General features: G+C 37.0%; 1 protein-coding gene across 1 annotated transcript; it reads left to right on the plus strand.

The window, feature by feature from the left end:
* Nucleotides 1-989: 989 nt before the first annotated feature.
* On the plus strand, nucleotides 990-14,811 carry LOC148301954 (ankyrin repeat domain-containing protein 13D). Its single transcript, XM_088272463.1, has 12 exons — nucleotides 990-1,266; nucleotides 4,094-4,229; nucleotides 5,254-5,424; nucleotides 6,158-6,301; nucleotides 7,602-7,779; nucleotides 8,091-8,319; nucleotides 8,616-8,777; nucleotides 8,857-8,974; nucleotides 9,843-10,004; nucleotides 10,314-10,414; nucleotides 10,689-10,768; nucleotides 11,755-14,811. The coding sequence occupies exons 1-12, from the start codon at nucleotides 1,168-1,170 to the stop codon at nucleotides 11,966-11,968; spliced, it is 1,794 nt and encodes a 597-aa protein (XP_088128589.1). The 5' UTR covers nucleotides 990-1,167; the 3' UTR covers nucleotides 11,969-14,811.
* The last annotated feature ends 5,295 nt before the right edge of the window (nucleotides 14,812-20,106 follow it).

A 20,106-nucleotide genomic window follows, 5' to 3' on the forward strand; every position in this document is an offset into this window, starting at 1 on the left:
GCAGACTTTTGACATCACCAGATTTTAGGTTCTGATTGATCTGATTGTGCCAAGTCTTTTTCGGCCATCCTCGTTCTGCTCTCCCGCTCATATTCGCCACATATATTTTCTTAGTTATTCTCTCGTTATCCATTCGCTCCACATGTCCATACCACCTTAAAGAACTCTTCCTAATAATTTCAATTATCCCTTGTTCAACCTTAAATTTCTTTCTTATTTCTTCGTTTTTAATATTTATTATATCTTTCTTATGTCATACAATGATTTTTCCACACATCCATATGAGGAAGAGCATTTCAACAGTATAACCAGGACTCTGTTGTGCACCGCCAGTTTGGCATCCATGGACATATTTTTATTTACAATCACCCTGTTCAAAGCATCATTTATTCTATTCCCTGCATTCACTCTTCTCTCAATATATTTATCCACTTTTCCATCCCTTGTGAACATGCTTCCTAGATATAAAAATCATTGCATTTGTTCCTGCCCTGTACCTGTACAAAAACATTTGCTTTTGATAGAAATCTAAATCTAACAAATAGGTAAGTACTTCAAAATTTTACTATTTTTCCATTGTGAAAACAACCCCTATATCCGAGTTCCGAAGGATCTTTAGCTAACTTCTTATTTATTTTCAGTAATTTTTATTGGTAAACAATAGTCTTGAAGATAGCTGGATATTCTTCAGCAATTGCTCCTTGTGAATATCAAAGCTCAACAAATTTTCTCGGAGTTGGACTTTAAAATGTTGACAAGGATAGGGATAAAATTTCCCCATCCTTGTCATTTCAATGTGAATACCTACAACAGAGAGAGATAAATCAATGACCTTGAAGTGGGAATTTGAATCCCCACTTCAGTTAAAAAGAAATGGAGAATACTTAGTAGAGCGCTATCTTTTTCTGTACCACAGACAGAAGTATTCGATATAGCGTATTCATTTATCAGAGCTTGCGATCCTTAATCTTCATAATCTATGGTTAATCATTCGTGAGGGCTGTCAAAATTTGTCAACTTTCTGTCTGATATGTATTTGGAATAGTGTTCGACTAGTAGTATTAACTGAAATGTTCCCTTTACGGAAATTGTTTACCAGATAATAAATAGTTATAGCGATTAACTTGTTTAAAAAAATATTTATAACCGATACAAAAGTATGCCGTGATGGCCACCGTAGAATATATCAAAACAGAGTTTCCATTGCATTGGCTCGTGTGGAATAATTCGTACGATGAGCTGCAGGAGGAGTTATCCAAGAAAGTGGTAAGATTAACCTGAATTTGTGTTTTATTTTGTAATGTATGTTTTTTCTTCATATTATTACCCCACTAAAGACCGCCATCAGGTAGCAATTTCTAGATTTCTGCAAACAGCTATCTTCATAATAACGTCTCTGTGCAATTACACTATACAAATTGAAATATTTGGTACACTTTTGTTTGTTTATTGTACCATTTACCGACTTCACTCGTTAAATAGTATCTTTCCCCAGTCTGAAGATACATGTAAATGTAGAAAGCGTTAAATGGCAGAGTAAACATGTTAATATGTACCGAGTATTTGATTTTAATTTGTTTAACATACAAGACAATGTTATAAATATTAAATGTAAAATCTCTGCCACTAAAGTATATTAATTTATTTTTTATTCGATCTGTATCTTAGATTTTATACAATGAAAATAATTGAATGTGGTTGTAGTAAAAACAAGAAAAAAAACAATATGAAATCTACGGACAAAAGTTAAGATAACATTTAAGGTTTCACGATCTGAGCTTTTTTGTTGATATAAAATTCTTTGTAAACTTTATTATTTTTAAAATATAAAAGCGATCGGCTTTGTCAAAAAGCATGTAACATGTGTAAAATGACTTCGATTGTTCTTCTCAGATGGTCATTAAATATATAATTTTACTATAAATATATTTTTCATAAAAAAGAAGAAAGCTAGCAATAACCATCGATTTGACGAAGGTAGAGAAATAAGAAATTATACTGCAAAAACAAAGGTTAGTGGAAGATAAATGCACCATACAAAGAATATTATATTCTGGCTGGAGAATTTGGGAGAGTGTTTTGATTGTAGCTTTAATTGCTGTTGAAAGTGGCTGTGGAGAAATTAAAATTGTTGTTATGATTGCTGTAGTTGTAGTAGAACGGCACTTCGAGAAGAGGTAGACTTGACGATAAATTAAGAAAGGTTTTTATTAAATCACTAGCAAGTTGCGCAGTATTTGTAATGAAGATTGCTGGTGGATATATTTTCCGCTCTGTCAGCTGCAATAGCCCACATCTCTAATTAATACTTTAATTAGATTTTTTCTTTTGCATTGTGTTATTTATTGTGTAAAATGTCATTAAATCAATTCATGGCAAATTAAGTATCTTTTAACAAGGAAAAAATATTTGTTACTCCGCGGCAATGTGCAATTACTTCATTATCCGATGCTTTGGGCGAAATTTTGTTATTTATTATTTATTGGTTTTCTATAAAATTAAATTTGGCATAGCTTAGCAAAAATGAAAAATCAATGTTAACATCACACAACTAAATATTTTATTTGAATAGACATTTAAAAATTAATACTGTTTTGCTGAGAAAGTAATAGGGGAGTGCACTCCATACATTTTTGATTACATATCAAAACCTTTTTTTATCAAAAGGATTATATATGTGATCATTATATTATCACTTATCGAGTACATACATAAAATATTTACTTGTAATGTAGACCATTTTTGAAGCATGTAGCATCTTATTAAATTAAACAAAGACATATAGTGATTGTAAGGACAGTTATTTTCTCAGTTGTAAAATAAAAATTTAGTTAAAAAGTTAGCGCTTCAAATATTGATTATTACTTAGTATAAATTGAATGATAATGATGCGAAAAGAAGTTATTACAACAGCCAAGTAGGCGGAGAAGCCGAGAGAAAGAAAGTAGGTATTGCGTGGCTCAAATGTAGCTTTTTGACGGAGGCCTCAGCAGGTGATCTTCTGAATCTTCCTAGTGTTGTGAGTTGTCAGAATTTCATATTCAAAAAAGGGATCGGAAGCATTCTCCATGAATGAGAATATAATGTATGGAATTAGGTATTAGAGTGGAGTTATGAAGTAAGAAGGTAGTAGGGCTTCCTTGTGTTTGGCACCGTCACACGACATTACGCTCTGATCCTTTGCCGTTCATATTGAACCTTTTTAGGCTTCCTGTACTCGTATCTACTTGGCGTATTATTTAATTTTGTACTCCAATCATAATTAGGCTACTTTCAATAATCCTCTAACCTACTCGACCTGTTCCCACAATCCTATTACCTTCGTCAAGAAATGTTCACAATCCATAGGTATACAAATTCTACATTCAACATGTTTCTGATTTCTTCTATACTCCTTTTGAACTAATTTTATTTAGGCGATTACATTCATCCATACTCTCCGAGTGGTTATGGGCGGACATTACTAGCAGCACTGAAAAGTATTTTTTTAAAGTAATTTTTAGACAACTCAATGCGGTATAACATAAAAATGATAATTTTTGATAATTTATACATTTTTGTAAAACACTACCACAAGGGTGCTTTACTGTGATTAAACTGAGAAAATGAGTGGTAGTTATGTAGGATATAAGATCAGTCCACAAACCACCGCTAAGTTGATGCTTTCAATATATAAAGATTAATATTACATCTATGACAGGTGTTATGACATTCTCGGTCAGATGCAGACATGGGGTTAGAACTCCAAAACTGCTTTTGGTATCTTCCTTCCCCACTTTTTTTATTCCTAAGAGGAAACCACTGTTAACCATATTATTAGCGGGATCAAAAATCGTCAAAATTCTCACATTAATTTTTAATAATACCAATAACCCTTACTAATATATCAACAACTCATTTCATTTTATGTAGTTCCGACATTATTCTTTAGGCTCATCTAAGTGTGATAATAAACATGTCAAAATTGCCACTCTGCAAGTCGCAATATGGTACAACAAATGGTCTATTACTAACCATCGCACATTTGTTAGTTGCTTATTTGTACACTTACTTCATGTGCATATATAAAAGTGGCGCATGTCGTCGGTTGCAGCACGATCTGGAGAAGTTGGACCCGCGCGGGCGCACCCCGCTCGTGCTCGCCGTGACCCTCGGCCTCACCCCCGTCACGCGCCTGCTGCTGGACGGGGGTGCCAACGTCAACTGCGAGAACCGGGAGGGATGGTCCGGTGAGTGCCCTATATCTTACTATACTAGACGGGTTCGGCATTAAATATCACATATTATTGTATAGTATCGTCCAATAGGATTATTGTGAAGAGTTCTTTATGGTTGAACTTAATTTTGTTAGTCTTCATAGTGTAATGGTAAGCGCATTTGGCTATCGTACATGAGAGATATGTCCCAGAGAGATCAAAATGAATGTCATTGATATTTTTATCCAGGAGTAGAAACTCAGCTTAGATTAGTGTTTAGTGAACCTTTGGCTATTCTTCTTACCTCCGACTCTTGGCCGGTCATCTAGGAATTTGGCATCCAAATGGTTTGTTACGAATTTAGTGATAGTTTCACTGCTTATTCTACTAACAGGGCATGCTATTTTCTTATTTCTCTCCCCCATATCTGACCACTGTATTCTGCAAGTTGCGCAACTACGCGCGTATATTTGTGTTTCAGGCTGTCCCTAATATTACCTATTTAATATTACCCTTTACTATATATTAAAAAAAAAAAAAATATTACCCTATCCTGAGGCATGAGACATATCAACTTGCCTTCCTGCAATCAAGTATTTAATAAACACTTCATCGATTCTGCTCAATGCCCTGTGCACCGTTGTGTGCGAATAAGAGTCACAATAAACTTGTAGCTAATACGTCGAGAGTTTTGCTACATAATGTATTGTTTCATTAATTGATTCGGTAGTCACTTTGTGGTAAAATCTATCAATGTTTAATAATATTATAATATATAATTTAATAAGTTTTACTTGGTTATTATCACTATTTAGTAAAATCTATTGTGACACGTGTTTTGATGCATTCTGCATCATTTTCAAAGATGTCACAATGGATTTTAAGAAATAGTAGTATTTACCGATTAAAAGTTAAATTAAAAATAATTTATTGAAACTCGATGTCACATCTTCTCGTTTTCCAAAAAATAAAGATGGAATTTTGGCGCCACTTGGTACATTAATAGGAATAAAGAAACGGGTGGGTGTGTTTGTGTAAAGTGTGTGTGGCGTTGCAGTGGTCCAGGAGGCGGTGTCGAGCGGGGAGCCGGCGCTGGTGGCGCTGCTGGTGGGGCGGCGCGACACGCAGCGCCAGGCCGCGCGCGCGCTCGCTGTGCCGCTGCTGCTGGCGCGCCTGCACACCGCGCCCGACTTCTACCTCGAGATGAAGTGGGAGTTCACCAGTTGGAGTGAGTCCCCTCATTTATTTTATTATTATTTCTTTTTACAATACATGTCTTATTTTTTTGAGGAACGTCTCACTCGGTAGAACCCGTGACGAGACGTTCATTTGGACTATAAAGAAAATATTATTTTGTAATTATAAATATTACAACATAAAATAAAAATTAAGTTATGTTAACATAATAAGTATAGCTAGTAGAGTGAGAAACTTACAAGTATGCAACAAAAATACTACGATTTGCTGACTTTATTTAGCTCACACCTCCTTTCCTTTTTTAGTATATGGAGGACAACAGGGTGGTAATTTACTAGAAGATTTTTTTTTTGTTTTTTTTTTGACATCTCTACTAGATGTAGAAGAATATGGAAGTCTGGGCACTTAAGTGATCACTGACACACGTGTAACATTCACCAATTCTACCCATGATTGACAACCACACTACTCAAATTCTTGCAAACTTCTACATATATAAGTCAAACTCATAACACTTAAACCAACCTATGACGGTCATAAGCCCTGTAAATGCCCTGACTTCCATATTCTTCTTCATATATGTTAAGATGTCAAAAAAATTATTTAGAAAAAATAACTCCTAATTGGAGATAATCCAGATTTGTGAACAAGTATTATAACACTCAAAACGATTTAAATGAAATGATAAAGGGGATTAAGAACCCCTTAATTGTTTTGTTTGTGTGGATGTGTCGAGTGAGTGGTGTGTTGTTGCGGTGTTGCAGTGCCGCTGGTGTCGCGCATGTGCCCGCACGACACGTACCGCGTGTACAAGCGCGGGGCGAGCGTGCGCATCGACACCACGCTGCTCGGCTTCGAGGAGACGCAGTGGCAGCGAGGGGACCGGACCTACATCTTCAAGGGACAAGGTGACCATTTTTTTATTTCTTTTATCTTTAAATTCCCAGTCTCCATAAATTGGGATTATCACATTCAATTCATATACAGTGGTGCCTCACACAACGAACTTAATTCGTTCCAGGAGCAAGTTCGTTATGCGAAAAGTTCGTTATGTGAAACGCGTTTTCCCATAACAATACATGTTAAAAAAAATAATTCGTTCTGTAGCATAAAATATGGTAAGATGACATAAAAAAAAGATAAATTTTTTGTTATTATTTTTATTTAGATACATCTAAAAACATAATGAAAAAAACACACATTTTTTAATTTTAAGAAATAATCGAATCTTGCACATCTTCATCCATTTTCCGCTTTTTGGCCGATGGTGCAGTGAAAAACCTGTCCAAAGTCGTTTGTTTCTCTCTTTTCTTCTTTTTGGCTGATTTTATTGCATCCTTGTTTGTCAAAATGGTTAAAATGGTGGTCTTGTTGAGGCCAAACTCTTTGACGAGGTCACACTGTTTTACCCCACATTCACTCCTTCTAATTATTTCCTGTTTCATTTCAAGAGAAATCACCTTCCTGCTTTTTTTAGAACCCATCATATAAAAAAAATGTTGAGTTTATCTTAAAAGGACGACTGCCGTGATACGTGTGCGATTTAATTCGTAATGAAGAACGATTGCTGCGATACGTGCGTAAGTTAAGCGTACTACGCAGTGACTAACGACTGCCTGCGCGGAAGGATGCAATAAATCGGCAGTGATCGTGTGAAGTGGGCGACTTCGTTGTGTGAAGCGAAGTTCGTTGTGTGAAGCGAAGTTCGTTGTATGAATCGTGAAATGAACGAAAAGGAAGTTCGTTGTGTGCAGCGTTCGCTGTGCGAGGCGTTCGTTATGCGAGGCACCACTGTACATTAGTAAGTTTCAATCCATTTAAACAATAAATTGTTTGTTTGAGCTTTGAAAATGATGACATTTAATTTAATATATAATTACTTCAAAACAAACATTTTAACGGTGCGTCTCTCCTAGTCTCCGAGACAAGCTTAAGTTACGTGAAATACATTTTTTTCATGTAACTATATTCTTCTTCTTCTAACCCTTATCCCCACCCAATGGTGCATAGGGCACTGCACCATATAAATGCAGTGCAGGTTCATACCATATGTATTCATTATTATTACTTTATTTGGTGTCCGGTCACGCAACTAAGCCAAATAGTCCGTTAGCTTAATTAATAAATATTTGACTTGTAGCACCCTCTATGGTGTGCTACACCCTCTATGGTGTCAGATGATGTTATCCACTTTGGGGAATGTTGCAGGTGACTCGGCGAGCATGATGGAGCTGGACCACGACAGCCGGCAGGTGTGGACGGAGCGCCTGCCCCCCTCCCCGCCCCCCGCGCCCTGCAGCGCCCCCTCGCCCCGCCAGCTGGAGCACCGGCTCACGGCGCCCATCTCCACCAACTACATCGACACCGACAAGATCAGCTTCGAGAGGTAGCTTCGGCAGCTTCGCATTCACTGTTACTCGGCATAGGGACTCCAAACTCCTAATTATTCTTCTTTTAGACCTCTCTTCTCCGTCTTATTCCTCATTACTGAGGGTTATGACCCTTGTGGAAGCAATGACTCTTTTCCAGTTATCTCTTGACTGCGCTGCACGTAGCGCTTCAACCACCGAGGTGCCTGCTGCTGCCTTAATTTGACTTCTCTTTAGACCCCTCGGGTCTTATTGGATCTCGATGCGGGATCTAACCGCTTAATATTTTGCTGACAGAATGGTAACTTTAATTTTCATCGTATGTCAGGAACAAGAGCGGGATTTGGGGCTGGCGCTCGGACAAGGCGGAGAGCGTGGGCGGCTGGGAGTGCAAGGTGTTCAGCGCGTCCAACGTGGAGCTGGTGACGCGCACGCGCACCGAGCACATGTCCCAGGGAGACAAGGCGCGCGCCCGCGGCCCGCGCACGCCGCTGCACTCGCTGCTCGGCATCGCCGACACGCAGGACCAGGCCGTGCTGCCCGAGGACCAGCTTCAGGTTGGTGGTGCTGCGTGTCTCCACCGGGCTACTTACTTTCCCGGTGGAGACGCGCTCGCTTGTCGGATATCTTGGTGTGAACATGTTCAAAAACGTATAGGATAAACCGCTTTACTTACCGTAAACGATATTTCTTTAATTAACTCTGTTCTATTTATTTTGCATGCTTACTTTAATCATTAAAGAATCGGGTATGTTTTTATTATTTTTTTATGATTTTTTTAATGATAGTTGGACTTTGTAATGAACATTGGAATCCTTTTGGCAGTGTATGGTAATATTTATTTTGGTTGCAGCAAGAGTTTGTGTCGGTGGGGAACCCGTGCAACATCACTCCGGAGGAGTACTTCAGCGAGCAGGACCTGGCAGGGAGAGATATAGGGCGGCCGCGCGAGGTCACCACGCGCATACAGAAGTTCCGCGCCACCCTGTGGCTGTGCGAGTCCTACCCGCTGCAGGTGACACACTGTCCTGACACACCCAACTAGCACACACGCACACGCACCGTCTAACTACTCGTCCCGCTTTGTGTTGCAGCTCCAGGAACAGATAATGCCCATCCTGGACCTGATGGCTTCCATGTCCTCCCCGCACTTTGCTAAACTCAAAGACTTCATACAGATGCAGCTGCCTTCTGGATTCCCCGTCAAAATTGGTAAGTATTCATTGTCAACGGTGAGTGGTACTTACCGGGAATACTACCCGTTCATTTACAACTAGAGCATTATTGTATCCCATCACCGAGTACGGTGATGGGATATTATTCCCCATAAGGTTAACAGGCTTTGTGCAGTTGCTAATCGAACCCATATGTATATACAGAACCATCTTGATGCAATTATTCTGGAATTTTTGGAATGTAACTGATAAATAATATTCAACATAACGCTCTCTCTCTCACTTTCAAATGCAAACGCTCGAGTCACTATCGCAATATGCGGCACAAGCGAGAAGTGGATATATTTTTGGGAATTACATAGGCCACAGAGCTAACTGTACGAAATGATGTTTTTCTTGAGGATTTTTTCTCAGGTATCAATAGTATAAAGACTTAAATCTAAAGATCTAAATATGTATAATTAAAATGTAACTTTGTTTTAAAATCACTATAAATAATTAAAATGTAACTTTGTTTTAAAATCACTATAAATAATTAAAATGTAACTTTGTTTTAAAATCACCATAAATAAATATTTTTTTTACAGTAATATGTAGTGGTATTTACTAAGTATTTTTTTTAATTAAAAATGGATAGGTTTTGCCACAAAGTGACTGCCGAATCAATTAATGACACTATAAATAATTTATAGTAATTTTTAAACAAAGTTACATTTTAATTATAAAATGGAAAATCACAAAGTTAGCACTTCAAATATAAATTATATCTAAATTTGTACTCGGTCATAAAAAATTGAGTTTTGAATCTTGGGTATCGCACTGACACTGATAGTGAATCAGCTCTTATAACTAATATCAGCCCTTATTTTGTTTTAAAATGCAGTTTTTATGATTTATGATTGTAGAGATTCCGCTGTTCCACGTGTTGAATGCGCGCATCACCTTCGGCAACATCTACGGAGTGGACTCTCCCATTCCTCACGTGTCCTGCATCAACGAAGGAGACCGCCAGACTTGCCTCATCGACGACGAGGTGTTTCAGGTTCCGCCGGACTACCGGGTGCAAGGTAACCGACTCTAACCTGACCTCCCATTCTTATATTTCATTTGAAAGTATTATGACTCGAGGATTGAGCCCATTCACGATGAGATAAACCCGATCACTGTGTGACATTTACACTACTCCTAATTATGACATGTTATTATTTGAAACACTTCATTTCTTGAGATACAGATGTATGAGTAAATTACAAAAATTGTGTAGATAGTGATTAGCCAGACTGTTGACGTATATTTACTACCAAACAGTTTGGAATATTGCGTCCGTCGGTACTATGATAATATGACCTATCTGTTGACCCGATGTCTTTGCGTAGGAGACGAGGATAGGAGGCAGCATACGTTTGAAGATGAAGATGACCTGTTGCAGTACGCCATCCAGCAGAGTCTCATAGATGCCGGAAGTGAAAAGGATGAGGTAATTGTCTGTTTTACTCCTATTAAACATTTTTTTTTAAATATATAAAACCATAGTACTTACCTTTTTGTGATAATTGTTTTATTCTATTTATGGTATATGTGCTAAAAACACAGTACTGTCTATGGATTGTCAAAATGTAGTTATACAATACAAAAAGTGATATTTGTCAATGCAGCGTTTGAGGGTTACATTTTTAAAATGTATTCCTAAAAGCAGGACTCCCGGATTTAGGTTGCGGTCAAGTGGTATTGTATAGTGTTGGGTTTTCCAGGTGGATATTTGGGAGGCCCTTAAAGCCCAGAGACCTTCCACGCCCACTATCCTGGGAGACGAAGACCGCCAGCTGCAGAGGTATCACACTTTTCTTACATTTAGCTTAAAATGTCTGCAATACAATGTCCACTAGGTATAAAATAATCATTTTTACACAAAGAATATGTACCTGTTTAAAATAATAATTATTACAAATGCTAAAAAAAATGAAGATTTATTACATTTGGTTGGTGCGTGCCAATGCTGATAGTATAAATGGCGGTCTATGTTCCCTAAAGCCCACTAAAAATTACGTTAAACTTTTTATTAGGGTTCTTCTTTCGACATGCAAGCATTTCGTTTTAATGACTCTTTTAGCCAATTTTAAATTAGTATTTAGTCATAGTAAATATTTTTTCAGCATTTAATGAATCTGGTTTTGTGTAATTTTATCATTTGCGGTAATTCTATTTTGATAAAGAACGGGCTTAAGTAACAACTCTTTTGCTTACAGCTTTATCTCGAGTCGTTATACTACAAAATAACCTTCATTTCGACAGATGTCAGACATGGACAAATAAAGTTTATTCAATATTTTCATGTAAATTTGCATGGTGAATGTGATGTCTCGTAGGGAGCGTCGCTCTTCTACCCCGGGTCTGGGAAGCATGCCGTCCCGCTCTCTCCTCGCGCCGTCCCCCTCCCCCTCCGCCTACCTGCAGGTCAAGTCCTACCTGACCACCGGCCGCCGCCTCCCCCGCGCCTCACCCATCCTCAAGTAGTTTCCCACCCTATCCCCCCCATAGAAACTCTCGCTAAATGTTTCTGAGCCTTCCGACCGACACATGTTCGGTTTCTATTGTCACCGGCTCGCTGATCGCTGATCCCACCCACCATTGCACAAGTCACTAACCAGCCAGAGACGAGCGAAAACAGCCCAAACTATTCCTATGTAATCCCCTTCCATAATTAAGGACTTTACTATAGAGTGGCTTTCGTATATTTTCTACATGTATCGGGTCTCCAGAAAACTGGTTGTTGTAGAATTACTATGTAGGAGTTATAGCTAGTCCCCGTATCGCTAGGGCCATCCAGGCCAGCCTGGAGAGCTGGCGCGAGGCGGCGGGCAGCTCGTCCCCGTCGCCGCCGGCGCGGGGCCCGGGGGCCGAGGAGCCGGAGCAGGCGGAGCAGGAGGCGCTGCGGCGCGCCGTGCAGCTCAGCCAGCGCGAGGAGCGCGAGCGCCTGCACGAGGAGGCGCAGCTGGCCGCCGTGCTGCAGCTCTCCCTCGTAGACAAGTGACCGCCCGCTCCACACTCTACTTCTATTCTTACATTCTAAATGCGGCGAGGAGGTTCAGTGCCTATTGGCCCATTCCAATCCAGGAATACATTTGTTTAAGTGCGACTATGTTCATACCGGTGAATGCGGCATCATCATTTAGAACCTTTATGAGCAAATTCACGTGCATGGCGTAATTGATAGCGTGTTTGTATTTGTTAGATATTAGGAAGTATAAATACAGAACCCCCCCCGTACAAGTAGAACACCAAACAGCTACTCCAAGTACAAACACAGTCTATTATTTACATCGCTTAAACCTTCTCAAAACTGTTCTGGAAACATTGGCTTCGTATTTTGCAACAAAAGTTTGCACTCGGTTTACAGTAGCTATTTGGAAGAATGAAATCAAAATCTTTCCGACCTTTTCTGGCTCAAATACTCGAAAAATTGTCAATTTTTTTATAGCAATGAGAAAAGCCTTAATGTTGGAAATAAAACAAATCTGTTCCAATTATAATCTGCGACAATATTTTTAAAATTAATAATTTAGGTCAGCTAATCTAAATATTTTTTTTATAACCCTTATCCGCACCTGATGGTGCATAGGGCACTGCATCAAATTGACGCAGTGTTATCTTGATCATTACTTACATGAAGGCAAGGTCACTCTTGCGCTTCAGGAACCAGTCCAGGGTAATATAAATAAATATTACAGTGTTAAATCACTAATATTTATTTTCACCTCCCCCCCTGGGAATCGAACCCGGGACCTCCAGCACGGTAGCTAAACACGCTGACCATTACACCACGGAGGCGGATATAAATATAATCCAAATTCAAAGTAATTGTCACCGCCATCATCGGGCTTGATGAATAAACACACAAGTATCTATGAATAATGCTCGCACTAAGCCAAATAAGTCACCGCCACATAAATAGCACTTAAAGAAATATGTTTTACAGTCTATTGACAACATTCAAAACAGACACTGAACTTCCTCATTGAAGGGCCTGCCACAATAATGAGACTACCCCTACTGTAGGACACGCATGTAATAAGAACTCGTTTCAATAAGAATGACATCTTTCGAGGGCGCTTGTTTTAAGTGTGTATTCCATTTTAGGGCTACATTTGAAGAAGAAAAACGTTTTAATGATTTAATTAACGAGCCATATATTGACATATGCTTCATTTTTAACCTATTTAATGGACAATGAATCGCATAATGTACTCGATACGTTCAACATGTTTTTGCTGGAGAGAAGTCATTATTGCTGCAAGCCCTATATCCTGGTATATTTGCAGCTATTCTAATTTATAAAATGTCTACTTTTAACTATTTATTACTCTGATCTGGTCATTATTTTTGTGCTGTAGAATTATAATACCTATTATATAAATGTTACCTCCCTTTTACAAATGATGTTAACTCTGCACACACACTTTTGGTAAAATAACACGAATTGATGTGTATTTATTACAACATTTCATCTGATAAATTAATTTCAATATTGACCTTTGAGCACAGATTTTATATATAAAGTATTTCCATTTTTATTATATTAATTTGCCTACCAAAGTATTTACTCGCTTTAATAATATTTATATTTAAAACAAATATGAATCCTTTGTTACCTTTATTATTACGGGCCAGACTTTGCATTGCAATTTGGAAAATTTCTGAATTTTTAGTTGCTCATTTTTATTTAATTTTTTCCTTCTTACATAAATTAATTGATAATTATTTGTATATTTATGTATGTAAAATACAAGTTAATGATTTTTTTTTTACTTCTAAAGTAAATTTCTACTACTTAGCATCAAATTGTGACCAATAATGCGATAAAACTTTTAATGGTAGGAGTGACACTTGTACTTTTGTCGACATAAATTTTTATTTTTCATCTAAAAGAAGTAAATAATGTGTCATCGAGGAATGAAGAGATCGCCAAAAGTGGAAGGGTCGCTTATGAGAGCAAATATCTGTTTGTGCTGGAGTATCGGGGATGAAGCGTCCCGGCAACTTGGATAAAATGTACCCGATTAATTAATAAATAAGTTGCGGCCAAAATGAACTTTTCCAGTAAACACCATTTGAATTATGTTATTGTAACTAATCTTCCATTTTATTACTAGTATTTTAGTTTTTATATCGTTATTCGAGTAATGATTTCGCATAATATTATCCTCACGAGTTAATGCACCGTTACTTTATCTCCATTATTGAAATATTTTGTTAAATTTTATGAAATACCCGACATATGTAATGTTGTGGTATAGATAATTATTCTAGTTGTTATATTTAAATATCAATTATGTATTATACTTTTTAGCCTTTTTGTATTCACATTGTATTAAATCACATTTGAACAATATTTCCTGTATTGTGTTACTATCGGTGGTATTCTCTATCCGTTCTGTTACGTTAAAAGGTTAAAGAATAGAGCCTTACTGATGCCAATTACATATATGTAAAGCATTCTCAATAACTAAATAAGAATAAGCAGTCTGGTTTCTGTCATTGTTACATCATTCTTTTACAACTATTTTTTCTTTATTTTTTTAAAAATTGTATTTTTGGTACGGCCCCATACATGGCCGCAATTCAGGATAAAGTGGTCTATCTACACTTTTCATTTTCACATTTTTACATCACCGTTCCTTCGTACTAATAAGTTACTATGTAATATTAAATAAATGGATAAATTTTTGACTGTTTACACTGACTGTAAAATATTTGTAACGTTACTTAATATAATAATATTTATTCTGTCCACAAACCCGAGGAATAATTGGATTTGGAAATCTGTTACATCTTGTACATTATTTATATGAAATAAAGTATACTAATGATATTTCACATTTTCTTTTATTTCACAAAAATGGAACATTTTGTCAACTGTACATACGCGTACTGGCCAGAGCACTCTTCTTCTTCTTCTTCTTGGTGGATTAGCCTCCTGCGATGTCAATTCCCAGCTATGGATCCATCTCTTTGGTGGTCTGCCCGGGAGTCGTCTAACATGGGGTTGACCGTACAGTGCGATGTGGGGGAGTCTGGAATCTGGCATCTCGGATGGCCGGAGCGCCCGATGCAAGAAACAAGAAAGCTAAGCTGAGACCTTGCGACGGTGCGGGTATGTATCTATGTTTCCAGCATATTTACAATTCACTCGACTCAAATTCAAATTGAACAGTCGTGCAAAAAGATGAAACGTTATAGACTTCACCCGGTTATACACGAGTGCAAGCTCTCGCATCCGAAAGTTTTAGAAATTAGTAAAAGTTAAGTAAAGAGTGTTGTCAAATTTTTAAAAGCGATGAAGTATGTAGCCTTCCTGCTAAATCATCTTTATTCGTCGGATGTTTCAATGTGTAGGATGAGTGGATGTATAGAGAGTCACCACTACACGCGCAAATGGTAATTCCAGTTGTGTTTAATTATATTACCAGATGTAATCTGAACAGTGTTTACTGAGGAGTATCTGAAGTGTATATCAATTACCTCATGTAGGTCACGGCCAATACAAATACACTGGCCAACTTAGTCTGTCCATTTGTAGCACGATTCCTCAAATCCACGTTATGGACACGATTATCTGCGTAAGATCATCCCAGAAGTGTGAATTTTTAAGTTAATTTTCTTGTGTGTGTTTTTAAGCGAGAAAATGCTTAAAATAATTAATAAATTAGAAAGGAGGAGTGAATGGCTCAACAACTAGAGCTATTCCAGACGCAAGCAGAAACTAAGTACCTACTTAACACACTAAGGATGGCTGTTTTTTACATCTGTGGAGCGCTGGCGATAGGATTCGATAATTCGATAATTGTGCGCATATAGTTTTTAGACCTTAACAAAGAGATTGGTAAATAATAAATAATTCCTTCTTTTCTGACTTAAAAATGCCCTTCCCGTCTTTAAGCATCAATCGACCGGATGGGTAGAAATCTTTCCCGTCCTTAGTGTGTTAAGTATAAGTTTAGTACTTATCGCAAAATGTACTCGAGAACAAAGCACTCATTTTCTTCTTAATGCATAAGTTACACAAGGGAGAACAAATACGGATGCTTTCCCATCCATAAAACAGTAATGTTATTCATCCTTAGTTTCTTTCACTTGTTCATGTACCCAATATGTTCAGTTCCTATATCCAAGAATCTGGAGCGAACAACAACCTGAACTGAACACCTTAAAAAGCATTCAAAAAAGGAGAAGTTGGTGGTATCTGATGATAAGGGAAGGAGTAAAAAAGCTTTGAAGTAGTGATGATATCTATATACATTTAAATGATCGTTTGTTCAAAATCTTAAATCTAAAATTTTGACAAATTCAAAAAAGCGCGTTGTCATATTTTTTACCTGTGAACAGCATTTTTCAACTCGATGGCAGCGCCACTTGTTTAAGCTAACAATAACACACGCAAATCTAAATATTGCTCATGACTAAAAGCGTGCTTTTTGACAGCTGCAAAAATATTGTATATCCACAAGCATTGTCAAACTAAATATTGATATGGGTGCTAGCTCTCTTATTTCTTTTCCATATAACCAGACTGAGCCGTAGCAACGCGTGGCCGGGTACATCTTATAATTAATAAAAATCGATTTATATAAACTATTCGATAATTTATATTTTTGGCTTTCTGAGGAAAAAACTGTCGTCACCGACGCCAATTTGGTTTTCGTTATGTTTCATTTCATAATAAATCATAATATGAAATAATCGTTGCTCTTTTATAGAACGGAATACCAGAAAACTCGTCTGTAACGGAAAGCTGATCGCTCAAATATCCGCGAAGTTGAAAATGCATATTTCTTTTTAAAATTGAAAATGTTAGTCGAAGGTCCTAAATAATAGCGCACGATGTCCGCTGACCCGCCGTCTCCCGGAAGGGTCACGGCCCTCCGCCGCTTCCTGCTTCCGGCGAGCGGGGCCGCCCTATCGACCCGCCCCGCGCCGTCACGCGTGCCCGCAGTGCCCGCGGTGCCCGCTGTGCCCGCTGTGCCCGCTGTGCCCGCGCCGCGAGCCCCGCACACAATACAACCATGCCCGGGAAACTGCTTTCCAAATTTAGAAAAATATCTAGGAAAAACGAGATTGCGCACGCTCCACAATACAAACACACAACATTTCGCAGGTACATACATACATATATATATAGCACTAATGGATAATTGCGGCTACATCCCTCACATAATTCACCTACCGTTCATGTATCGTCGTATTCCACTTAAATTCCACTTAGAATGGGTTTAACTAATTCTTACCGAAGTCTGCTTAAATTGATGACCAGTGAATTTGTAGAGATCGTCTATAAATCTGTAAGAATCACCAAATATATATATATATATATATATATATATATATATATATATATATATATATATATATATATATATATATATATATATATATATATATATATATATATATATATATATATATATATATATATATATATATATATATATATATATTCATATGTATTTATAAATAAATATTAATACATATCATAAATGCACTATGTTGCTTTCATAAGTTTGAATGAAATTCACTAGGAATGCGCACATAACTCGGAATCAGTGTCAAAATTTGACATTTGTACATTATTTTAATTTAGAGCATATGTAGTATTAGCGAACGTGTTCGTCTCGTTAAGGTTGTGTTCCTATGGTTGGCACCTAGCTTCATGACAGCGTGATGATGGAGGGTCACAGATTGAATAAAGAAAAACATATTTTGAATAAACTTAAACATTTTATAACATATTTTCATTTTACATTTGTTCTTTTTGTATTTACAGTTTTAATAAATCATTCACAAATTGCAGTTTTGTTTTCTATATGTCCAGCTAGGAAATGCCGCCTTGTCTTTGTAACGACCGCAACAGTCGCAATTATTATTATCGATTGATTAAATAAATGAATAAAAATATGTAAAAATAAAACAACTAAATAATTTTTCCCCATTTTAATTTTATTTGACCAGTGACCGGATTTTGTCGTTACCGACATCACCAGACTGGTGGTGAGCTAGACAAAATTATTATATTCTAAAATAAGGACAAGATATGATGAGAACCATGCTTTTATGTAATTTTTCTGACAAAACGAATTGAAATATAATTAATTTAAGTACATACTGCATTATAATATTGGAAGTGACCAAGAGTGTCTAGCTCGAGGCGAATGTACGTTTGTTTGTCGTTTGTAGGAGACTACGGTGACCATGCAATACTTCGTCAGATGGTTTCAATCGTGCAGTGTGGGGAACGAGGGAATATTGAAATAAGAAAGCCATTTAGAACTTAGAGAATAGTTTTATTGATATCACATACGAGTACCGATCTGATGATTATGTCAACTCTTGAGGAAGTACAGCGATACGATCCCCTCGCAGGTGTCTACTGGTCTCCGGTCGGGACAGGCTGGCCCGGGACCGGGACTGGGACGTCCCTCTCGCTCAGTGACGTGACGCGAGATATAATAGGACACCATATTACCCTACCTAACGAGTCTCGGGGCTGGCGGCCTCACTGGAGACAGACTGCGGAGCAGAGACGGGCAAACGTGACAACCTCCGTGCCAAACATACAACTGGTCCGCGATAAACCAACCATCGTTATATAGGGATTGTAGGAAAACAAATTCAGCATCACCCACCCGACTTACGTCTTTATGCCTGTTACGAACTCCCTACTTGAATTTATGGACTGCAGAATGTAACTTCATTTGATTTTTTTAAAAATAAAATATACGTAGCAATTAGCGTTTTCATCCAATAATATACACCTTCGTATTCAAGTAATATAAGTATTCAACTTTAGTTTTACATTTTATAAGGAACAGAAGTAAATGTAATATTTTATCAAGATTGTCATCATTGTGCGAAAAAGTGTTAATTGTTAAATAAATAAATGTAGTGTACCTTGTATATTTTATTTTTACTTGCATAACTAATAAATCCATGGAAATTTAATTCCATCAAAGAATGTGAATAAATTACCTCAATCTACGTAATTTTATTTCTTCGTCTCTGGAGTCGGAACCAATTACAGTCGCTTCTTATTATTAGAATTATTATTCTTACTACTTCCAACAAAGGGATAATTGTTGCTAATTCAAAATTAATAATTTTTTTAAAAGCGCAGTTTTCACACTTGCGACAATTCTAGAAACAAATAATTCGATCGTCGTCATTTACTATCAAATTAACATAAATTTTCGGATTTGTATTTTTTTGCGATTTACGTGAATTAGTCGCTTTTTACGTAAGTCGGAGTTGTACTGTACTCTTGCATTTATTTCCTCTGATCGAGAAAAAAATAATTAATAACAATAATAAAACATCGAGTAAAACTTGGTCAATTAAAATTGTTATTCGGAGTCAAGATGGACGATCTTACGTTAACTTGTAGCGCTAGGTCACGGCGACATAAGTTTTGTCAGCAATGCTTGTGGGAGCACTGCACCTTGTTACTTCCTCCTCTATATTGTGATGATTCCTTCTCGTAGACTAGATTCCATGTTCGGCCTTTAGGTCACGATACACTGTAGATGTTTGATCGCAACAAACCCGATTGCCCCTCGTCGCACTGCCTTCAATTTAGTTTTAGTAAATTTAAAACATTCAGTACATATTTGGCCTAAAAATTATCCTATTTCATCATATAATAATATTATGATATATATTACACTGGGCAGCGCAACCTTCAGTGACGTGGTTGGCTTATTTACAGGGAATATTAAACTTCTTTTAATAATATTTGTTTGTTACTTAACTGTAATTTTATATATACAACAGAACTAATGAAATGATTTCATTTCGAGTTAAGCGTATACAGGAAAACCTCGCTTCACGCGAAATCTATTTTAGCAAAAATCAATTTCATTGACACAAAAAGCGTTGTTTAATGTATTTATCGAGATGATGATTGTCAAATGAAGAATTTATAAATCGGTAATAAATTACGAGTCAACAAAATCCTATTCTGAGGGCATTATTATTATTTAAAAATTTAAAAAAAAGTTTATTGATTTTTTAAATTTGTGTATCGTTAAAAAAAACAAAAATGGATGCAAAATCCTATTTATTCTGCTCAAAATAATTGATATTTGAATGAATCAATCGTTGGATAGGGAAAAAAAATATTTT

This window comes from Brachycentrus maculatus, unplaced genomic scaffold (assembly GCF_059751285.1).
Source record: "Brachycentrus maculatus isolate JH-2025_06_01 unplaced genomic scaffold, ASM5975128v1 h1tg000498l, whole genome shotgun sequence".
NCBI classification, from domain to species: domain Eukaryota; kingdom Metazoa; phylum Arthropoda; class Insecta; order Trichoptera; family Brachycentridae; genus Brachycentrus; species Brachycentrus maculatus.